This window comes from Prenolepis imparis, unplaced genomic scaffold, assembly GCF_030444845.1.
Source record: "Prenolepis imparis isolate NDT839.2.m4 unplaced genomic scaffold, iyPreImpa1.0 SCAF_6, whole genome shotgun sequence".
NCBI lineage: Eukaryota > Metazoa > Arthropoda > Insecta > Hymenoptera > Formicidae > Prenolepis > Prenolepis imparis.
Window position 1 is genome coordinate 9,506,121 of NW_028141164.1, and position 19,729 is coordinate 9,525,849.

Genomic DNA, 19,729 nt, shown 5'->3' on the forward strand with positions numbered 1-19,729 from the left:
AAAATTCTTGTTTAAAACTATATGATAGTTAAATAATAATAATATTATATGTAAAACTATAATAGTAATATAAATCACATAGATAAAAATTAATAAAATTTAATATATTCTTAAAAACAATTCTCTTTTTTCTTAACCATATATATATATTTATTAAAATAATAATTTAAATGCATATGTGCTTCTCTTTGAAAGTTTTACATTTTTTAAAAATTCAATTTTTACTGAAGCTGTCCTTGATTTGGAAATAGTCGCTACAAAGATATGACGTCGTGATTTCTCACTCGAGTTTTCTCGCGGACATTTCGAAACTGATCTTCCAAGACGCCGGGTGAAATGATTTCCGACCAGCATCGATGTTGCCGACAGGAAAACTCTTATCGCTCCTCGCGAAGGTAAGTGAACCTATCCCGCCGGCGGTACCGGATAGAAGCCTCTTTGCTTATCGATTATGCATCTAACCGCTATTACTCTAGGTACCATATTGCATATGAGATATCTTACGTATGAAACATCAAAGGCAAATTCCTCTAAATTTCCTAAATTTGAGATGAGAATAAGAAAGAGTTAAGAAACTCGCACTAATAATTTCTAACTAATTTTACAGATTCAAGCAGAGCCAACAAAATCTCATTTCTTATTTAATTTCAGGCGAATTAGTTACTATTCACTAGTGTATTAGAACTGAAAATTAAAATGTAATAAATTATTATCTTGTATTACAAGAATTTTCATTCGAGATTTTAATCAAGAATCTGTTTTTAATGTTAGACGCAAATCACCCTGTACTCTTGAAAAGTGCCCCAAATCTCGACAGTTCACTTATCGGACAGCTTTGTCGTAGTAATGTGTGTGATATGATGCGGAAGTGAATCTTCATTAATGCTTAGTCGAGCGCCTATTAATTTGATCTTATCTCTCTGCCTACATTTTACTCTTATTTTTAAAAGAGCATTTAAAAACGTATTTTCATTAAGACGTAAAATTCCATTTTCGAGATTGTTTGCGAATTTTTACATTATATATTAGATTATTATTAATCTCATAATAACAATGCATGTATAAAAATAAATAACTTGATTGGGAAATATGTAACTTCAACTGCAAGGAAGTAGTTCTGTCGCTTTTTTCTTCCCCAAGAGTTAGTTTTTCTCATTATGCAACTTCGTTGTGTCAGCGATTGGTTTTTATCGCGCATCGCGGAATAAGTATCGATTATTTCTGAGATTCTTTTCCGCATTATAACTCTCGAAGGTTAATGACACCTTCTGCCACGTTCTAAGGATGTTGTAGAGGAGATGAGTAGTAATAGTGATGGCGGTAGTGTTCGATCGGCTCGCTCAGAAAATCCGATCACTGGCTGTATGTCACTAGGTCGACCGAGATAGAGGGTATATAGCGAGATAGGTATACCGTGCATGCGCGCAATTCGCGGGGGAAGCCCGGGGGATGGTGACGAAAGACGAAGAGGGATTCTCGGAGGAGCAAAAGAGAGAAGCATCAAGGCGATCCAAGGGAACAGGCGCGGGAAGAGAGGGAAAAGAGGGTGATCGGATGCGAGGAAACGGGCAGAGGAAACATTCAGGGTGGAACGGGGCGATTGCACGTGAAAAAGGAGATGCGAGCGAGAGGGATGGAGGACCCGCGAAAACGAGAGCGTTGGGAGAGGGAGGACCAGGAGAAAGAAGAGGGTGGGAGTGATAGAGATAGTAACCAGCACGTTGGCAGGCAGAAGCGAGAGGATGATTTCCGGAGTGAACAAGACAGGGAGGGAGAAAGAGAAAGAACACGATGAGGGAGTAAAAGAGGGGAGCGAGAAAGAGAGAGATAGAGAGAGGGTCTGAAGAGAGAAATCGACAGTGGATCCGCGTTAGCTACCGAGGGATGAAAGGCAACAATCTCCGCGAGGCTAGTGGTGTACGGGAATATTTCGCGCTTTCGTATCTACCAGAGGACGTTGACGACGTCTACGTCGACAACGACGACGATAACGTGGACGAGGACGAGGAGTGATGCTGAGCGACGATCGATGCTCGTAACAACGCGTTCGGAGTCGCGCGAGTTTAAGTGATCCGCGAATTCGACCGCGTCTCGAGAAGTGATAACGCCGGTCCTGTGAATGTTGATAACAATTGATCCCCGTGAACGTTGATAAAGGCAAGCCGATATTCGAAAGATTGCGATCACGCGCTGCGATCGATCTCGATTTAAGATGATGGACCAAAGTGCGCGTTAGCAAGCCCAATCGTTAACATGATAATTAGTAATATTCCGATTTTCCCATCAAATTGACAATGAAATCGTCACCTGCATCGTGATTTTCGTCGAATGCATCAGGTAAATGTATATGTGTAATATAAACCTAAATTGTGAATATAAATTTATTAGTAAAATGTAAAGAATTAATAATCTTGTACAGATCTTTGTACTTGGATCGATTAGGCTTTTTAATAAGCCAATAACATTAAATCAAAATGTTGAAATATTATATTGTTCTTATATAATTTTAATCTTAAATAATTTACATAAATATTTTTAAAATGTTACCTGATTTTATATATATACCTATTTCCGAATATAAAAATGTTTATAAACTATATGTTTATATACTTTATACTGCTCTAATATTTTTTTAAATGTGATGTATATAACATTAAGAACTACACATGTGTAAGCGTCATATCATTACTGAATATAAATACAATAACATTGTATTAATAATCTTTTTGCTTACTAGATTATTGTCTATATTTGTAACAACAGAAATGATTTATATTTTCCGAAAATATATTGTGGTGAATTATTATTTTTCTTAGAAAAGACTTATAAATAATAATTTCTCATAAAATTTTTAATTAAAAAATTCGAAAATCATATTAATATAGTTAATATAATTTATATATAAAGTTTATATAATTTAAATTTATATAATTTATATAAAGTTAATATAAAATAATAAGTAAAGAAAATTAATTCATTAAATGCAGCATGCATGTTATATAATTTTTGTTTTATCTATTTACATTTTAATTTTTATTTGTAGTATAAACAATATTAAATATTTATCGATATTTAATTGTATGATGTACAATTAAATATAATTTTTATTGTATATTTTGATATGATTATTCAAAGAATTAATCATTAAATATAAAATATTAGTGAGAAGATTAATATTTGATATGATATTGGAGAGCAGTAAACAATAAAGAATTTTATTTTATTTTATTTTATTTTGGAGAACAAGAAGCTACTTCGCATTGCGCTTAGGTAAAGCAATAATTATGTAAGGTATCACGTGTATGAATTATTCCTTGTCGTCAACATAAAACGCAAACATTAATAAAGCCAACCAAAGAGAGGGAAAAAAATACTCTCGTCATTATTTATGGTGTCTGGTAACTAACAAGATGTTCTTCATCTTGATTACCCTTTGAGGAATAATTGTATCAAGAGTATACAATGTTGCGTAGAATATATTACAAGTTTTTTTTTTTTTTTTTATTATTGTTTAACGCATTCATCAAGTTTACGGAAGCGAAAATTGGCTCTGTTCGTGCGCGATCTTTGAATGGAAAGTGAATAATGTGTTGTAGCACAGGCGATATGTAGAGCGTGTTATATAAAATTTTTATTTCGCGCGCTATGTATTGTATGCCATTATAATGCTTTATCGTGCCAGCACATTTTGTTGTTTTAGTCTTTGATCTGATCAATCACTAGAATAATATGGAGTTCTTAATCAATCGATTTTCTACATACTCGGAAATTAAAAAAAAAGATAAAAAACACTACTTTATAATTGAAAATATATATCAAATACATCAGAAAAATATCTCATTTTTATTTTTCCTTTTTCACATTTTTTGATTAATGTCAAGTATTACAATCTTTATCGCTTTTCGTATTTTATTTTATATTCTTCTTATCATTTTTCACTCTATTTCACACACGTTGATAAGAAAAGAGAGAGAAACCAAGTTTAAGTAATAAATATTTTTGCCATAAAATTTAATTAAATTTGTACTTATTTCCTGTTAGTAAGTTTCGAGAAATCCGTATACATGCATACTGATAAGTTAAATCTACCACACGTCGTTTCATACGCAAGAGTTAAACCGGGTAGAACTTATTGCGGATATATGCGGGGAGTTGTCTCTGTGTGTTTGTTCCGCGTGCGGGATAATTCGAGGGTGCGTAGAATATGCGTGTGGAACTGGCATACAAGGGTGAAGGACGACGGAGGAAAGAGGTCGTACAGGGTCTTCCCTTCTATCTGCGATTTTAGAAGGACGGCGGCGGCGACGAGCCGGTTACGGGGATGCCGAGGGGATGCGAGGATACCGCGAGATGACGACGTTCTCTCCACCGCGCTCGTCATTCACTGACGTAATCTCGGTCGAATAACGAAGACGATTGGCAGGATGCTGCTGCGCGGGCTGCCCTTGATCGTCTTCCTCCTCGTGCAGCTGCGTCACCGTGTCATCTGGTGAGCACTGTCATTCGAATTTTTCCCCTAGTATGAAAAATCGCGACGGATAATGACGCGGATGCTCGTCCCTACCTATTTCGTTGCCTACCTATTCTAAGGTACACGTGACACGAATGCGCAAGGAGGACGATTTTAATTTCCTATCCGAAAATGTATTCAGATACAGCAAGCTCGAAACAAAGAGAGCTCTTTTATAAATGTAATGTATAAATTATTTCCAAATAAAACAATTAAAATAAGTAAAAAGAAGAGAAATATTATTAATATGAATATAAAAATTATAATAAAATCAATATAAAGAAATATAATTATATGAGACTACAAATATATGTATATTATTAAAAAATAAAATCGCCAATCTCTTAATTTAAAGAACAATACATTGTTACTAATTTCAATGAAAGAATTGATTTTTCAATCTTGTTCGTTCGAGCTCCAAATTCGAGAAAACTGTTTCTAAAGTACCCTCTAGCAAATCAAACATCCAATATAATAATGTACAGCATAAAAATTAAAATAAAGTTTGCACTAATATCTTTATAATAATATCACAAACTAACTGAAGATAACTCAGTTAAAGGTACATATTAATGCAACAAAAAGACAGCTAATATATATGTACACAGAAATAAAATGGCATAATATACAAAAGAAAGTAATTCAATACCTGAATTAAGCCCGAGGCGCGTAACACGAACAATTGTTTGGGCAATTAGAGCTCCAATCAATCCGCTGTACACAAGAAGGGACAACAAAGCTCCATTTCCCGGGCAAAAGACGAATCTGATGAGTCTCTCTAAACAACGTTGGATTTGAAACCATCTCATGATTTTCTCGCGATTTTAAAAATGTTTTCTTTATTTACTCATGATAATAAAAAATATTACGATCACGAGTAAAATAATCGCTATGGACCAGACTAAGTCGACAGTGCCTGAATTAGTCAATGGAAGATATTTCACAATGCATGATATTATTTTCTTTAAATCCATGATTCTTCGTTTATATGTTATTAACTTCTATATTGTTCTATATTGTTTTATTCTTCGATGTTATACGTTTCCGTTATATCGTAGTATCCTTGCGTATCACATATGTCACAATTCACGTATATAATATTATTTGCGTTTCAAATAAAAATATAATTTGTCAATATATAAAAATACTAGGAAAAGAAACGAAGGTTTCTTGAATGTGAATAATCATTTTTGTGTCATATTACGGAGAAATGTATAATTTGGATGTTTCTCGCCATATTTAATAAAAATGAACGTCAAAGATGTAAATGTTTCGATGCGTACTTCAAAAAGTAAAACTTCTAATCGAAATTTATCTAATGATCAAATGTTTTATTTTATCACATGATCACAATACATATAGTATGTAATTCATGATATATTTTGATTGCTATTAAAATGTATCAATATTAATTTTATTTGTGTGTATGAAAAAAAGACTATCCCTATATAATTTATTTTTTATATTGTTATTATTTAATATTTATTTTAGAAACTTTATATATTTTATTCTTTAGCAAAATACAATATTTTAACTTTAATTCTAAATTTTAGCAAAAGCCACTCTCTGTATTTTGAAATTTCACACTTTATAGGGCTTCCCTAGAGAGTATCGGGATGTCCGATAGATTGGAGAACGTTACACAGACGATTTCGAGGATACTCGACGGCTATGATATTCGATTAAGGCCGAACTTTGGCGGTGAGCTCTAACTTTGTAGATTTTTGAACATTTTATTGAAAATTATCCAGTTGAAATTAAATATGTTTGTTACACAATAATATAAATACATAACAATGTATGTACTTGTGTTATTCAACTTTAACAGACGAGATCTATATGTATATATATTCATATTATATATATATATATATATATATATATATATATATATATATTCAAAGAAGTTAATAAAATAAACTATATAATTAGAAAATAAACATGAAGAAAATTATACCGCCTAAAATGGACTTTGGAAAACTATTTATACTTAGATATCGAACTATATATATTTGACAGAACTAAATTCTAGAATAGAGTCGCCTGAAGGTAGAGAGGGATATATAACGCTAGAAAAGCTTTTAATGAAGTTTTCCATGCCATTCAACAAAGCACGATCGCAATCAACGCTTTTAATCGAACGTGTAACAAGGGGAAGTAATTTGCCGATATTATCATCAGGATTAGAAAAAGGCTTTAATCTATTTCTTTATTCATTTAATGACTTCTCATTACAAATAGTTTAAAAAATAGAGGATTTAGGATGCTCACTTCTTTGCAGAAGATGTTTCAAATTTTAATGAGAAATTATTATTTAAAGGTGATCCATTATTAGTTGGGATGGATCTCACCATTGCAAGTTTCGACGCGATCTCAGAAGTCAATATGGTAAGAAAATAAAACAAAAAATATACATATATTCATACAGTAGAGAGATAAGTTTTGCTTCTTTAGTGCAAGATTTTTATATAATCTACCTTTTTTAGGAAGGTTTAATATAAATTTAATTATTTAATTTATTTTTTTCAATTTTAAAATTAATTTTTGTACTATCAATTTATATCACACGCAGGAATTAAATTAAATTATAACGAGGCTCTAGCATATCTTTTTATAAGATGTTAGAGATTAATCTCTAATTTATATGTAAATTTATTTCTCAATTTATTATCTCCTTTATCTATTTTTATTTATATCATGCATGCATTATAATTTTGTACAACCACTTGTAAACCAAGATATCTGACAAGAATATTATATATAAATTTTGATAATATAAAAGCATTTCACAGCCTAATATTTATAACATTTTTATCATTCTCTCAAATCGATTCTTACCTTGAAGTCTCTGCCTTAGACTGTCGACAAAGTTTCTTTCTTTTAGCCTCTTGAAAACTGCTTTCCTTATAAAGTGTTGATAAATATCTGTAAAATAAGAAAAAAGAATAATTGAGAATAATTGTTGCATATAAACATTTAATAATTATGTATAAAATATATTATAAAATATATCGATACATCTTTTTCTCATAATTAATAATAATAATAAATTACATTAATGTCATTATTTGCGTCTTAGGATTACACGATAACGATGTACTTAAATCAATACTGGAAGGACGAGAGGCTCGCTTTTTCGCATGAGGACGAAGTCTTGACGTTAAGCGGTGATTTCGCAGAAAAGATTTGGGTCCCGGATACGTTTTTCGCAAACGATAAAAACAGGTTAATAACTCATGAGTATAACGCTACCAAAATTTGCTGAATATTCATAATCATTTTATCGTATTTTAAATTTCTATTCTCTTTTGTCTCGTAAGTTCTGTTTTAACATACTGTTTTACTGAACTATTTGTAGCTTTCTGCATGATGTCACCGAGCGCAACAAGCTTGTCAGATTGTCCGGTGACGGCTCGGTCACATATGGCATGAGATTCACAACAACTCTAGCCTGCATGATGGATCTGCATTATTATCCTCTCGATTCACAGAATTGCACCGTCGAAATCGAGAGCTGTATGTATTCAAATATGCATCTAATATAATCGATTATTGAAACAAATAAAACCATTCAAGTTCTCTTCTTTATTATTCTTTCTTTATTATTCTTAAATAGCGGCTTTTTATATATAAAAAGATATACACGCGCATAGACACACATATCCTTCCATATATTTGTTCAAATTATAAATTCTTCTATAGATTTATATAAAAATTGTAATTATTAAATTTAAGATAAAATGTTACATAAAAATCTTAGAATATATGTAACAAAACGTCTATAATAATTAGTTAAACATTAATCAATAAATGAGAAAAACACAAGATCGAATTTTAATAAATTATAATTTATGTCTCTTTTCTAAATTATATTATTTTAAATATTCAGATGGATATACAGTTCTCGACGTAGTAATGTCCTGGAAAGAAACTCCCGTTCGCGGAGTCGAGGAGGCGGAGTTGCCACAATTTACGATAATCGGCTACGAGACCAACGATCGAAAGGAGAAATTGGCAACAGGCATCTACCAAAGACTCTCGCTGAGTTTTAAACTTCAAAGGAACATCGGTTATTTCGTTTTTCAGACATACCTGCCGAGTATACTGATCGTGATGCTTAGCTGGGTTAGCTTCTGGATCAATCATGAAGCTACCAGCGCAAGGGTAGCTCTCGGTAAAATTAGAATAAAATTTCTATTAAAACATTATTTAACATAATTGTCTTATTTAATAACTATTTAATTAATTAATTATAATTAATATTATAATTATAATTAATATTATAATTAATAAATTAGAAATTTATAATTCTCTCTTCAATTTCTTTCTTCTACAAAATTGTCTAAGGAGAATTCTTCTCATTAAATATATGCAGATAAATCTATAGCTTATTTTTTCAGGTATTACGACCGTGTTAACGATGACAACAATATCAACGGGTGTTAGAAGCTCACTGCCACGGATTAGTTACGTGAAAGCCATCGATATTTATTTGGTGATGTGCTTCGTTTTTGTATTTGCGGCTCTGTTGGAATACGCAGCGGTCAATTATACGTATTGGGGTGCCAGAGCAAAAAAGAAGACCAAGAAGAAAGAGACCGACGAGAAGAAAGTGCTCTCTTCTAAAATCGGTAACTGAATATTAATCAAGAATCTTTTAGATTATTTTTCCACTCGATTAATTCGCTTTCGATTTTTCTTCAGGGAGCAAAGCCAGTTCGCCCTTTCCTGATTCTACGGACGCCGATATCATAGAGCTTCAGGATCTCAGAATGTCGCCTTTGCCGAGCATTAGAAATAGGTCAGGCCTAGTCAGCGCTTCATCGATGCCGGGAGCTGGAAGGGATCACGACCCGGCCAAGTTTCCGCCGAGCTTTCGTATTTCCAGGGTCGCCGCTTACAACACGCACACTCGAAATAGCGGTCTCAGGTACAGAGGCCCAAGACCGCACAAACCAAAGGTATGCTTAATTATATTACAGATATTCTTAAACATATAACGTAATTATAGAAAATATCTAAAGAAAGTCTGAAATCTTTCCACATGAGAGCTTTGCGTTTCACATTTTCATGTGAAAAAGAAGATATTTACTTTATATTTTATCAAATCATAAAAATGAAAAGAAAATCCTAGACGAAGAAACGAAAAAAGGACTCTGAATAATAATTATAAAATGATAGAAACAATTCAAACGCGAACTATCGCTGATTTATCTGAAAACTGAAGAAGAAAAAATGACCAAGCAAATGTATTGTATATGATTTCGATTTAAGAGTTGTTTCTACTTAAAATAGAGAGTAATAGCTTAAATTTTATAATGTCTATATTTTGTACAATAAAATTTTATAGGTATTACATGCTCTACGTAGAGGAGCTTCCGTGTTACGAGTGTCGATGCCGAAAATCAAGGATGTGAATGTGATAGATAAGTATTCGCGAATTATTTTCCCAGTCAGTTTTATGTTGTTCAATGCCGTGTATTGGATTTTCTATTTTTTTTGAGCGGCAAATGGATATTAAATCGAATTCGGCCACGTCTGCGTTTAAAAAGGACCAATCAATTCGGGAGGATCCTTTCAAGTTTTCAAACACGTCAAACGTCGAGCGATGTGTAATATTTTTCGCGAAAATAAAGATCCGCCGAATATACAACAGGTGATGAAAGTACTGAATCGAAAGTACTCCCATGAAACACACTTATCGATAGAAATAAAATATATTTGCGAGAGACTCATGTGTGTCAATAACATTTAGAGATTTTCGTTAATTAGAAAACATACAATATAGCGAGACGAATGAGCGACAATATGTTCCTAATGAAGCGTACGTGAGAGTTATGTCATGTGCACGACATGAAAAAGACGCCAAAGAATAATAATTTGATAATGAACGAGAAAAGTCGCAGTGAGATCCAAAAATAAATTGCGTTAGAATAAGATATTTGCGTTCATGATGATAAAAGTGATCTACACCATATTTTTTATTTTGAAGATAAATATAAGCTTTATTTCTGTCTATACATATATGTATGTATTTCTTTTTATATGGCGAAAAATATTATTTGAAAGATATTTTTCTCAAAAAGAAATATATATAATTTGAAGAATGTCACATAAAAATATATAGCTCTTAAAATGCGACAATTTCTAAACATAATTTTAACAAATAAATATCGAATACAAAAAAATAGCAAATAAATATATGTATAATTATTCTGATGATTAATCGCGCGTCTACTGTGGATAGGTATATGCAAATGTATAGCAGAAATTTGCTTCTATTACTTCAAAAATCATACATAATTTTGAAACTCTTATTTATTTTTAGAAGTAAGATAGAGAATATTTGTTATATAGAAAAAATGTATGTAAAAACAGAATATCTTATCAATGATTGGTTGAGATTTATAATGATTTACAGTATAAGAATACTCAAATTTTAGTTTGATTATATTACACACAGACGAATAAATTAAATTTTGTGTGAACATATTTTTTAAAATTTTACTTTACACAACAAGAATTGTTTTTATAGTAATTAGATATATATATATATGTAAATATATGAGCAATTTAATAAAAAATAAGTATATATAAATATATAATACATACTTTTAAATATAGTATTATCAATTTTTAGAATTTTAAATCTGTTTACATATACATATAATGTATATATAAATCTTAATATCTTTAATATTCTTTAATTAAATATCTATAATGCAACAATAGTTTTATTCTTTTTTTCACCTGTATAATTAGCCTTTATCGAATTTTATATATCTGCTCTGTAATCTTTCTATCATGCATGGCAATTAATTTGATTATTCAGAAATTTAATAATTTTATAATGTTTTGTTTATTTAGTGTTTCATTTACACATGACTCCTTTTTTTATTATAAAATTTTTAATGATAAAATTATGGAAAAATAGTATTGTTAATGATTAAAATACTTAAAAAATTAAATATGGCTTAGTTAGATAATCTAAAAATATAAGTATGTCTTTGTTGAAATTCACTGCATTAGAACACAGTACAAACACAAGAAAATATAGATGATAATATATATATATTTTATTAAAAAACGATGTCTTTAATAAACTTACTTATCATAATATCAGGTTATGATTAAATTATACATTTATTTATATCTAAGTATATGTATAAAAGTATAAAACTTCTTAATTAATTTGTATTTTCAATTTATAATGCTCGACATTACAGGCACAGTCTCTTATATAAAATATTTTATATCCTTACATACTTATTTTTAAATACAATTACATAAATTTTTTTTTCCTTCGGCAAAAAACGTGCAGCATCATTTTATGCGCTTTTCTATCGTCATCACATATATAGAGAATCATTTTATAAACTTAAATATCTCTAATATGAAAAATCTCTCAATATCATAATAATCTCAAAATATTTTTGGTTTTTATCCAATTCTACACAATTGTGTATTTTATAATACTACTATATCACTGTATCTTGTCTCTGTATCATAAAAATATTTAAAAATGCACGTTTAGAGATCTTTATAATGTGTAATGAGCGTACCCTTCGGAGCGTATCTTTTTAAAAATAAAACTGTAATATAGAATTTGTGGTATTTAAAAAATACTTTGCTACTTATACTCTATTGCCTTAAAATATACGTTTCATGATCATGTACTTCACGCGAGAACAATATTGCTCCCATGCATATCCGTATCGCATCTGACAACGTCTATTATCTCTTACAGCTCTATAAGCTAGCGTTAATGTACAGCAAATCGCCGCGTAATACGGTAATATGTCACTCATTAAGCTAATAATTGCAATAGACCATTGCATTATAATGTCACCCAAATAATTAGGATGCCTTACATGACCCCATAAACCAGACAACATCAACTTCTTTCCACGCGACGTCGGGATGGTCTCTAAATCTATAAATTTTAAAAACAGATATTGTGATTTATTTTGGCCCCCCAAAAAAAGGAAGAGGAAATAATTATTTGTTCTTACACTTACAAGGTACTGTCGGCGAAACGGGATTCTTTCTGAATTCATTTTTTCGCGAATTACTAGTTCTGTACAAGACATATCCCATTACAAAACTTAAAATAAATATCCCGGCAAAATAGTTAAACTTTATCCTGAAAGTGCGTTAAACAGAGATTAAGATATTGCACTCTGTTAGATTAAATACTTATGAATTTATCTCTATGCTTACTTTTGGTATAATATAAATCTTGTTGTAAGAGTTGTCAAGAATGGATATAACAAGTGACTGACACATGTCATGTATCCAGTTCCTTCATACATTATTGCAAAGGATGTAAAGATAGTAGATTCAAATATTAATCCATCTACAATATAGAATTGCTGCAATAAGACAACCAACAATGCAGCTATATTAAATTGTTCAATATTTAGATTTTTTATATCGCCGACAGCTTTAATTATGACAGCCATGTTCACAATCAACTGCAAAATAAAAAAAATAATCATACTCGACTTTCATTCCTCTGTCAAATCCTCAAAATCCCCATCTTTTGCGAAAATAGAAATAATTACCGTCCCAATAAGAGAAGCTCGTATTAACAAAAGTTTAATATCCAAAGCGCCAATTTGCGGATTAATCTCTCTACCCTGCCAAAAATTATATATTCTGCTCTTAGTTGATGCATATATATTTAGGTTGGCTACCGAAGCTTTTCCGGCTTTGATATACAATCCCAGGGCTAAAAATGTTCCCACAAGCCAACCACTCACTGACAACTGCACGATATTATCCAAGATAAAATCGCTAATCAAAATATTTTTATATATGCATAAACCGAATATCGTTATTGCCAATATAGCGCCTAAAAAGCCTAAAAAATTAGAAAATATTATAAGAAATATTATTAAACACAAGAAATATTTCTAAGAACAGAAAAATATATATAAATAAAAATCGCAATATATTAAGTACCATTTATGCGATATTGAAGTCTCCCAATTTTACTTTGCTGTCCATCTACAGTTTTCCCAATCGGTATAATTGAAATACACGCCAGTAATATTAAGAATGCAACATAAGACAATAATCCGTGTAAATTTATGTAAGATTCCAAGTTTACAGGAAGTTTCACACGAGCAAATTTGCATTGTCCTTTTGAGCACAAGAGTTGAGGTAAGATTATAGACATTGGTAAAATAAATGTAAGAAAAGATGTCCCAATCCATCCACCCCATTCTTGTGGCTCATCAACTCTATTAATCTCTTTCTCGCGTTTCACTGTCTCTTCCCACTTTTCAGTCTCTTGTGATAATAAAGATTTCACATTCTAGGATAATTATTAATACATTATGTAAACTGTTATATTATAAAGTGCAAATAATATGACACAAAGTATATAAGTAAAATAAAACAGAATTATTAGTAGAGTATAATATTAACAAGATATAATATTATAATATTAACATTATAATATTAATAATATTAACAAGATATTATTAAAGTTTACTTGATCTCTTTGCATCGAATATCCTCTTTCTTTTTCTCCCAATGTATAATCATGTATATAACTTTTCCTCTCCAGCGGTAGTGAAACAGCTCTATCAATATTTCTCATTGATGCCTTTTCCTGCTCAGTTTTTAAAAGCGTCGTTCTACGCGTTATTTGCAATCGTTGTTGCAAAGGTATTGATTCAGTTGGGCTCTCTTGCAATGCTTTGCTTCCTTCTTTGTGATTACTTACCTTATCTGTTTATTAGTGAAAATATTGCATATGAAAATATATGTGCTATATAAACAGCATATATAGCAAACATATACTTACCACTTTTGACATCTATACGCGACAGAGAGATCTTAGCAAGACGCGTGCTACGAATAGGCAACTTCCTAGATGTGAGTGTTGGCGATCTTGCAGGCGATCTTGCAGGCGATTTACCTGATTGTCTACCTGGAGATCGTCGACTTGGTGATTTTCTACTAGGCGAATGTCTTGAAGGGCTTTTTGTTATCCTGCCTTTGCTTGCACTTCTCCCTACTCTCTCATACTTAAAAAATATAAAGAGGATTGTAAATATGTATGCGCTGTCCTTATATATAATGTATAATAACAGAAATAAAATTTTTCTTAAATTTATATATATATATATTTCTATATTCTTTCTAGGATATATAATTTTTGATAATATTTCTTTATCAGATGGCCTCTAGCTATTACCTTTATATCATTTTCTTTAACCATATGCTCAGTGCCTGTTTCAAATTTTATCTTGTATCGATCACCTCTAACATTGAGAATCCTTCCTTTATAATATTCAGAAGAATTCGGATATTTGGCAAGAACCTGTTCACCCTCGGTAAATTTCATTGTGAGACCTAGCATAAATATTAAAAAATTATTTATAGTAAAAAATATCAAAAGTTAATTGTGTGTATATTAATTCACATTAGCTAAATCGATAATTAAATTTTCTCACCAATATTATACATTAGATATAAAGCAATAATTAATGCAATAAAAACAATAAAAAAAATATAAAAAAAACAAATAAATTCTTCGATCAAGTAGACATATATAATGCAGATTTAATCGTAAATTACAACCGTAGTTAAAAAAAGAAGAATCGATTATTGCTTTACACATACGTAAGATCACATTGGCGAATAATTATGCAACACAGAATCACAGAAGGTCTCGCGATCAAAAAATGCAGGTGTCGCCTAAAATTTTGTAATTGCCCATTGAAGGAAGGTATGTAAACTATCGGAACTCCGAAAGCGGGAAAGCGTCATCGCGCGCTTTTACAGAGTAATCTCAAGCTTGCATATTAAACACGAGTGAATCTGAAATCGAAGTAGAATTCATAGTATGACTTACCGTCGTGTCGTGCCGATCCGGATCAGTCAGCTCTACTCTGCAGATATTCGCGATGCGTAAAAAATAATAAAACTTCCACAAGTCGCGAGGTTACGCCTGATACCGCTCGGGTGCATCATAATAATACACGGGAGGGACGCGTAAAAGCACGCAACACGCCGCGCGTTCCGAGATACATCCGATGTAGGCCACGCGAGAGAACGCAACTTACCGTTACGTCGATGGGTAAGTTTACATTTTGCGACGTTTTGCATTTCGCAGGTTCGACCTTTCGAGTTGATGATATTCCAGTCGAACGTAATGAATATCCAGTCGGGTATGTATATATTTTATCTTATCGCGATGAACGGAAACTGCACTGCGGAGAAATCTTACCAGTAATTTAGCAGTCTTATATATTAAATTGTATATATATATGTACTGCATAGTAAAGTCTCGTAAAAAATATTTATTAAAATTAATGTTTATAGATTCAGCATTTATTTTCTAAAATAAATTTAAAAATTTAATTTTAGAAAATTGTACTTTCTATTTTTATAGTAATAGCATTTAAATATGGATTTTTTGACACATATTCCAAATAAAAAACTGTTGAATTAACAGGGTATTATATAAATAAATAATTAATAAGAATAAGTAAATAAGTACCACTGCAATGCATAAATTAATATGTTATTAAAATTATTATTAAAAGGTGTATATTTTAAATAATAGATAATAATGTGAAATACAAAAATTGATCAATATAATAATTTTTTTCGATTAAATAATAAATTTTAAAAAATGTATCTTTAGAATATGTCTTGAAATTCGAACATGCATTCATATTGTATAGATTGCGTCAAATAAATTTATTAAATGCAAATTGGAATCAGAAGTTGTACTAAAAGTAATGTAAAAGTCAAATTGTTCTGATTATATTATAATCAATATATGTGCACGTGATTTTTTAGAAATTTTATCTCCTTACGCAAAAAGAAAGTTTCCGAAAAAGTACAGAATTATAAATGTCAAATTTAAAATATCATACATATGTATCTATATGTATACGATTTTTATAATCTCCAATATTTATATATATTTTTTAATTCAACTTACTCATTAAAAATTTTTTATTACAATATATTATAGAGAAATATTAAATAAAATCGCTTTCATTCCTATTAATTGCGAAATTAATTAGAGGTTACACAGACAGCAATTTAAAATCTTGACATTACGCATTTGTCGAATTGCAGCGAGTAATCTGAAAAGCATTTGTGTATAACAGTTGCGAGTAAATTGCCATTCTTTTCCGATAACGCAAGAACGAAAACACACATGGACGAATTCAATTTAAAGAATGAACATGAACTCTTACAATTAGTATGTGTTTAATATGATAAAGCTTAATTTTATTTTATATAACGACCGATTTGTTGCAATACTTTCAGAATTCTTTGGAGAAAATTATAAATTCCAGTGAACATAATTTTCACGAATTCATAGATGACATTTCACAAACATTTGCGATTAACAATCTCAAACCTGAATTTCGGGAGGAGACGAACGGAGAGAAAACGCAAGCATTTTTTGATGACTTCGATGCGTCAAAAGGTTATACTTTTTATACTAAACTTTTCAGTTTATTGTTTTATTGCGCGCGGACTATAAAATATAATTTTTATTTCTAATTAGAATGATAGTCAACTAAAATGTTATATTTAATTTATATTAAATTGTTATATATTTTGTATACGCAAGAAATTTAACATTAAATTTATGTATAGATAATGCAAAAAAAATGATAGCATTGGAATCAAAGTGCGAAGAGCTGGGTGCTCAAATTGATCGTTTGATGAAAGAAAGAGAAACTGCATTCGAGGAGATAGAACGTTTAAAAGATCAAGTAAAACTTTATTTCTTTATTATTAATATTAGTATAGCATCACTGTACTATTATTTATCATTTTTTATACTGTGTTTATACTGTATCTTTTATTTAAATTAAGAGTTTTTAATGTATTTTATTTGTCCATTATTTCGAAAATGTTGAAACGTTATAAGTACAGTACTTATAAATGCAGTATCTTGGTCTCAATTATTTTTACGTTAATTTGTTTATATCTCTTTACTTTTGCGCAGATAATAAGCCAGAGTACCTATTGCACAAGCCTAGGTGCAGTATTAAGTAACCTAACTTGGCGTGCTTCTAGATTTCCGCAAATAGTCGATATTTGGTTAACTACAGTAAGTATACGTTAAAAATACTAAGTAAACACGTTTTTTATATTATCTATATTTTATATTAAATGTAATAAATAAAAAAAATATATTTTTTAAATTTATTTTACATGACAATATAAATATATTTTGTTGTAATATAAAAAATGTGTAATATATATATATATATATATATATATATATATATATATAAGAATTTAATTATGTAATATTTTTAGTTTCAGAATAAAATAGGAGAATTCCTGTCGATAGTAAACGGCACTTTTGGTGCGTTTGTTAATACTTATAGAAACGTATTTCCTCCGACGAGTAACATTGAATATCAATTCGTAATAGGACTTCTCGGTATTCTTACTAATATATCTGCAAGCCCAGAAGGTCGCGAATTTTTAATTACAAATTCCAATGGCACAGAATTCGTACAAAAAATAATTAAACTAACGCCTGAATTGCCATCAGCTCCCGGATCGTTATCTTTGAAAAGGTATAAATATATTTTAACAAACAGAATTGCTCTGTCATATTTCTATAGATATGATATTTTTATCTCCATTTTTACATTTCAAAAATCTTATCTTTTTCTAATTTTAATAATATAATTTCGTTGAAAGAGAAACCTCTTATAAAACACAAGCTTTTATGTATGTTGACAATATTTCAAGTGCAGTTGCGCAATTGTAGATTAATATTAATGATTCTGTACAACGTGAGCATGAATAAAACCGGCTTGCAATATCTGCTGGAGTCCCAATTAGAAGCTATGTTGAGTCACTGTATGGAAGATGAATCTTCCTCGGAAGAGATACAGTTGCTCTGTCTTCGCGTTCTACAATCCGTCACTTATGATCTCGCTGAACCGAAATACATTCACGCTCTGACCACAACAATTGCGATCGAAAGAATCGAAACTATGGCGTGCTCAAAAAGAAGCGATATAAGCGGCGCAGCAAAACAAATTATAAAACATTTACAAGATACTAAAAAAAGTTATTAAATGATATCTTATAATGCATAACACTAATGCATTCTATACAGATGCATTATGTTAACAAAAATAAATATGTAATCACGCGTATAATAAGTAAACGATTAAATGCTTTAAAACAATTTTTTGTTGCGTTTGATGAAATATTTTATTGCGTATTTTTATGTGAAATATTTTATGCGTATTTTTTTTTTTAATGTATTGGTACTGTATCATAATTATGAAATTAAAAAATGGTATACATGTTTTTATTATTTATATTATATTATTTATATTAATAGTCTTCGATATACGTATTCATTGCATTTCGCTATATTTATTAAGTTTTATTTATATATAATTTCAATTTTTGTTCTTTAAAAAATCCAGAATTTATATTACATATTTAATGAAATTTAAATAGACCTCTATTTAATAGCCACCTGCACTAAAATTTTAGGCACATTTTCTTCACTACCCTAGCTAATAATAGACCATCGCCAGAATATATGTATATACAGACTATCCTTGGAACATATGTTCGTGACTACCACGAGGGTTGTCAACGATATCGATCTGCAAAGAGCACAAAATGAAAGCGATCAGCAGGATGCAGTGCACTATAACGGCAAGTCGATATTATACGAGTTATATAACGGAAAGCAATGTTAAAATAAATATAAATTATATAATAATGAAAAATAAAAATTATACACATAATAATGGGACAAAGTGTGTAAATTAGATTTTCTTGAATAATTAACTATAATTCTAATATAAAATGTGCATTTTTCATATCAACTACGATTAACAATTACGATTATGTCGTTCTAATTCAAATTTATTAATTTGATTATTAATACATTCAAAATCTTCTTGCTTGTTTTTCATAGTAAATTATTCAGAAAAGCGAGACATAGCAATTGCACTGACCTAACAGGTATATCGAGGTAATGACCGACCGTTTCAAATAAAACTACATACGCTTCTATAGTTGCGTTCAATAATAATACACAATGCTCACAATTATCCTAATTTAAATATCTTATGCGTATATGCTATACGAGAAATCAGAATTATTTTCACAAAATATTTCATTTTTTGTTTATATAAAGTAGAAAATATTAATTTCAAAATTATTTCTCTGCCTTTCTGAAATAAACTA

General features: G+C 30.2%; 4 protein-coding genes across 8 annotated transcripts in view; 2 read left to right on the forward strand and 2 right to left on the reverse strand.

Annotated features, from left to right (window-relative positions):
• LOC145937771 (gamma-aminobutyric acid receptor subunit alpha-1) overlaps positions 1-19,729 on the reverse strand; it is a 61,028-nt gene that overhangs the window by 12,122 nt on the left and 29,177 nt on the right. For 2 of the 3 annotated variants that reach the window (XM_083041138.1, XM_083041137.1), the window contains exon 5: positions 7,349-7,435. In XM_083041138.1, the coding sequence (XP_082897264.1) occupies positions 7,349-7,435 (87 nt within the window). Of the gene's footprint in view, positions 1-7,348; positions 7,436-19,729 lie in introns of those variants that run through there. The other variant, XM_083041139.1, reaches the window with a different exon arrangement.
• Positions 1,578-11,041, forward strand: Lcch3 (Ligand-gated chloride channel homolog 3). Of its 3 annotated transcripts, none has more exons than XM_083041143.1 (10): positions 1,578-2,337; positions 4,042-4,489; positions 6,105-6,211; positions 6,831-6,898; positions 7,590-7,735; positions 7,869-8,026; positions 8,400-8,684; positions 8,911-9,141; positions 9,215-9,471; positions 9,861-11,041. In XM_083041143.1, exons 2-10 carry the CDS (start codon positions 4,425-4,427, stop codon positions 10,011-10,013), a joined length of 1,470 nt encoding a protein of 489 aa, XP_082897269.1. In that variant the 5' UTR covers positions 1,578-2,337; positions 4,042-4,424; the 3' UTR covers positions 10,014-11,041. The 3 variants fall into 3 exon arrangements, with proteins under 3 accessions (XP_082897269.1, XP_082897268.1, XP_082897270.1); XM_083041142.1 differs by having other exon boundaries at positions 4,289-4,489; XM_083041144.1 differs by lacking the exon at positions 6,105-6,211 and having other exon boundaries at positions 1,579-2,337; positions 4,289-4,489; positions 9,861-11,040.
• Lbr (lamin B receptor) lies at positions 11,645-15,511 on the reverse strand. The gene is made up of 9 exons (XM_083040192.1): positions 15,378-15,511; positions 14,718-14,875; positions 14,325-14,547; positions 14,010-14,248; positions 13,475-13,829; positions 13,075-13,373; positions 12,731-12,984; positions 12,529-12,653; positions 11,645-12,443 (listed from the first exon to the last, which is right to left on the reverse strand). The coding sequence occupies exons 2-9, from the start codon at positions 14,865-14,867 to the stop codon at positions 12,160-12,162; spliced, it is 1,929 nt and encodes a 642-aa protein (XP_082896318.1). The 5' UTR covers positions 14,868-14,875; positions 15,378-15,511; the 3' UTR covers positions 11,645-12,159.
• LOC145937258 (heat shock factor 2-binding protein) lies at positions 15,543-18,667 on the forward strand. The gene is made up of 6 exons (XM_083040193.1): positions 15,543-15,602; positions 16,866-16,973; positions 17,147-17,265; positions 17,502-17,606; positions 17,819-18,084; positions 18,282-18,667. Exons 1-6 carry the CDS (start codon positions 15,599-15,601, stop codon positions 18,592-18,594), a joined length of 915 nt encoding a protein of 304 aa, XP_082896319.1. The 5' UTR covers positions 15,543-15,598; the 3' UTR covers positions 18,595-18,667.